This window comes from Silene latifolia, chromosome 8 (assembly GCF_048544455.1).
Source record: "Silene latifolia isolate original U9 population chromosome 8, ASM4854445v1, whole genome shotgun sequence".
Lineage (NCBI taxonomy): Eukaryota > Viridiplantae > Streptophyta > Magnoliopsida > Caryophyllales > Caryophyllaceae > Silene > Silene latifolia.
In genome coordinates, this window is record NC_133533.1 from 3,204,308 (window position 1) to 3,208,900 (window position 4,593).

At 34.7% G+C, this 4,593-nt stretch overlaps 1 protein-coding gene across 1 annotated transcript; it reads right to left on the minus strand.

Moving 5' to 3' along the window:
- Positions 1–1,695: 1,695 nt before the first annotated feature.
- Positions 1,696–4,366, minus strand: LOC141596035 (uncharacterized). Its single transcript, XM_074416033.1, has one exon. The coding sequence runs from the start codon at positions 3,648–3,650 to the stop codon at positions 1,959–1,961; it is 1,692 nt and encodes a 563-aa protein (XP_074272134.1). The 5' UTR covers positions 3,651–4,366; the 3' UTR covers positions 1,696–1,958.
- Between the last annotated feature and the right edge of the window lie 227 nt (positions 4,367–4,593).

The window sequence follows — 4,593 nt, forward strand, 5'->3', positions numbered from 1 at the left end:
AAGAATGCATGTAAAGACTCAAGCATGCTAATGCTTAAAACGAGAAATTGTCCAATCCCAATTCTCGTCGTTACCTCGTTTAAAAATATATATTCGTGTATCAGTTTATTAGAGATGATTAGATGCGGATTTATTTGTTTTAATATGAAATTTGTGGCCGACAAATTAGTATATATAGCGTATTTTAGATTACGTGTTGTTCATACTCGCTTATTTTATAAACTGAACAAGTCGGATTCAATTAACCCATTAAATCGCGATTAAAGAAATTGAATATGGAATAATTGTACCAAACATCTTTCTATCATTAGTAATTTAGTACACTTATTGGATTATTATTACGTGGGAAATTGGCAACGTGACATATTTATGAGGGAATTGGAAGTTGGAACTTGTATTACAAGTGAAGTTTTTTCCACTTCAAAGTACAAGGTGTTGGTCCATTTTATTTCGTATTTCAGTTAGTCTTCTTTAAGACGGAAATATTTATCTCTTTTCCTAGCTTAATTGGAACGTACGTAATGTTTTGGTATTAATCTAGTAGTCATATTCATGTTACGGAAAACAAAAACTAGTTACGAGTATATTCAATTGATGGGAAATAACCGTCTCATATGCTTCTATTGATTACATAAATCGTGGAGAGACTATAGATCATGAAGTCAGGTGTTCAATCCATATCTACGACTGTTCATAATATTTAAACATAGATTTAAGTATAGGAAACTAATCATAATGGAAGATTAAGAAGGAGAACAAAATGACAAAGTACCCCAATTGATTGCTTCCAAGTTCCACCTCACATGTCTTACCTTCTAAACTTAAGGCCTTTCCCATGTGCTTCCCTACAAAACTCAAAAGACTACAAAATTGTCCCTCCATTCTCATTTTTGGAACCATTATTGTGATTGATTAATAAATTAAAGTCTTAACCATAGTTTAGTGATTTAGTTGGTCTTATTTAAAACGGTCATGCATATCGGTCTTAACTGTAAAATATGTCAAATACTATTCTAAATAGGTAAGATGGGTCAAGAGATTTCATTCCCCAAACATTCTGTTTTCCGTCTCATTCATCTATTTGACCCGTTTTATTATTTAAGACGTATATGTCTGTCTTAAACAAGAGTACAAAACTTGTTGAGATAATCAAATCCATGAAACATTATTGTGATTGATTAATAAATTACAGTTTAACCATAGTTTAGTGATTCAGTTGGTCTCATTGAGACGGTCATATCGGCCCGTAAATGTAAAACATGTTAAATACTACCCTAAATAGATAAGATGGGTCAAGAGATTTCATTCCCTAAGCATTCTGCTATCTGACTTTCTGTCTCATTTATCAATTTAACCCGTTTTATTATTTAAGACATATATGTCTGTTTAAACAAGATTTTGTATTAGTTAGGTTATGGTTGTTATCACACTTAATGCACTAAATGCAGTTGATTTTTTAAAATTAGATTAATCAACAGATTCAACATCACTAAAACAATTCATTAGACTTGGTCTAGTGGTATGAAGGAAAATCAAACCGGGTTACGGGTGATACTCAATTTCAGTACCATCGTCTCACGTAATTTAAGCGCTCACTTCCGAGTTCTAAGCATGTGAGAGGCGACACCGGAACTAAATACCATCCACTACTCAAGAATGTAACAGGAGCACAAAAAACAGCAGAATGCACCAGAATGCTACACAAAATGTCAGAGCATTCCTGCAGACTTATACTACTGACAGTTAGATTAACTCTGAATAACTTTAGACGGATATTTCCGTCTGAAACAAGAATTTGTGTACAACATTATGTAATGTAACAAAGAATCTATAACAGATCACAAGTATTAATCAACTTTAATTACCTGAGTTACAAACCAAAACATCTCACATACATGTAAATTTACAGTGAAAACAAAATAAAATTAGAAACAAAAAAATTACAAAAGTTTCGGATTTTACGAGTGTAAGATGCCATTCAATAAGCTCTTGAATCTATTAGTTGATAATTTCCTGATAATCTTTTTTGCATCAGAAACACCAGTTTCTGCAAGTTTCTCAATGTTCTTAAAATAAGTAGAATGTGAAATTACTTTTCTTGCATGATTGCAATTGCTAATTGACAGCAATATTGAGAATAATAACTTAGAATTCGATGAATTCCCGTCTTTTGGATCAATCAACTGAAGAACAATACCAATGTTATAATCATTGTTGGAGAATTTCTTCCTGTTTTTCGGCACGATAACCATACTAGACAAAGCCTCAGCTGCCATTTCTCGAATTTCATATGATTTCGCTTCTAGAAATTTTACGAATTCCACCATATATCCTACGTCTCCCATTGATTTTCTTGCTTCTTCTGACGTCCCACAAAGTTTAACCGCGGATTTGAAGGCCAATTCTTGAGTAGAAACGTCCCCTTTTCGAAGAAAATATAATAAATGATACAGAAACCCATAACTTATCAACAAGTTAACACAATCAACAGAACAATAACACAGAATCTCGATTGCCCGTAATGCAGTTTCCCTCAATTTGAAGGGAAAACTCGATCTTGGATCGAGTAATTGAACCAAAACCCGAGCACCACCTTCTTTAATAACCAAATTGCGAACACATTCATCATCAAAAACTAAAGATTTGAGAAATTCAATTGAACCAATTTGAGCTAATTCATCTCTACCTTTAATTAGCTTAATAAAGGTAGAAATTGCATTATCCTCAATCACAAATCTCTTAATTTCCTCGATAATTACGACATTTCTTAAAACCCAACAACACGGACCAATCAACCCGAGTTCAAGACCGTCATCTCTTGAGCATAGACTCAATAATACACTGACCCCACCATGAGCGGAAAGCGCCCAAGCATTCTCACCGTTCTCAGTTAATCTCATTAAGCTATAAAGCGAATATTCTTTCGCTTTATAGCTTCCATTTTCCAACGTTCTAACCAACTGAGCTATAACACCGGAGAGGACTAATGATGATTTATACGTATCAAAACCCGAAATAACTCCAATCACCACGGCCGCTTCTTCTTGAATACTCGAATCGTTCGAGTCCAAACACGACGACAAATTCAAAACAAAATCATCCAAATCCACAACAATCTTAACATATTTTTCATCTTCGGTAATTAATTCATTAAGCGAAACTAAAGCTTGTTTTTTCATCCTACAATCACCAATTTTTAACCTGTTTAACAAATCTTTAACGTAGAATCTCATTTCATCTCTTGTTGCACCAACTGGCGGCCTCGAAACCACGAGAGCGAGGCCGCCAGATAATATACCATCAGTATGGTATATACCTGTGAGCTTGCTCACGACAAGGTCAAGTTTAGAAATGACCTTGTCCAGGTCGCTCTGCATCAACAGTTTTCCTGTATACAAACCGCTGATGCAGAGCGACCCGAGATTGTGGCACTCGTCCACTGTCCGGTGCACGAGTGCCACAAGCTCCACGATCCTCTGGTCGTGTGAGCCGGTCAGGGCGTTCTCTAGTGCAATTAATCCGGAGTTGAGCTCCTCCAGCCTCTTCCGGATTAATTGCCACTTCACGGAGAACACCCTGACTGTATGCGAAAGCGCAATGAGCGATGTTACGGTCTCGATTGTATGGCTTAGATTGGGCTCTTCTTCCATTTTGGGTGATTTTTTGGGTATGGTTAATAATAACCAAGTAAACACATTTTTTGTGATTTTTTGTTGGTATATGGTAGTTGGAATTGATCCGTTTTACACAATATTAGTATAAATTATAAACCCGTCTTACAGAAGACTAATTGTAATCATAGCTAATTAGCTAAAAAAATGACCAAGTATAAACACAATTTTTGTGATTTTTTGTTGGTATGGGTGGTTGGGATGGATTAGTTTGAGACAATATTAGTATAAATTATAAAACCGTATTACAGAAGACTAATCGATATCGTAGTTACTTATAGCTAGAAAATAAACCAACTAAACATATTTTTGTAGAGGGATAGTTGGAAAGGAGAAAGAAAGTGAAGTGGGAAGGGAAAGTGGGAAAGGGTGACCAAATGAAAGGAATAAATATAGGGTTTATATATGGCACAAATTTATGGTGTGATTAATAAAAAAAGATGTTGATAGCCCCTTAAATATAAGGATTAAGACTAATGATTGGTAACAATGAGAAGGAAAGAGCAACCAAATAATGAAAGTGATTGAAGAAGGATATGGATGGATGAATGTGTAGAGTGATAACTTTGCTTGGAGGTTGGCTCATGTAGACATGTAGTCATGTTGATATCTCATAATCCTCCTATTATATTTCATTTTCAATTTGTTTAAAAAACATTTTTTAAATAGAAAATGAGATAGTGTCATCGAGATAGTGGGACTCAATATAAAGTTGTCATGCATAAAATGTAAGGTTTACTCAAGATTATGAACCTTATATATGGCGTGTGGGACACTGAAAGACTGAAAGGGTAGTCCTAAAACTCGGTATATCGATGAAGCCTTAACATTGTTCGTTATGGAAATACGTGGAAAAGAAATGAATTGAGAGGATAAAATATACCATCCTAAGGTTATGTTACTTTCAACTTAATTTCAGCTC

Excerpts from the sequence above, each read along its gene's own strand:
- LOC141596035 (XM_074416033.1), bottom strand. The coding sequence starts at position 3,650 with ATGGAAGAAGAGCCCAATCTAAGCCATACAATCGAGACCGTAACATCG.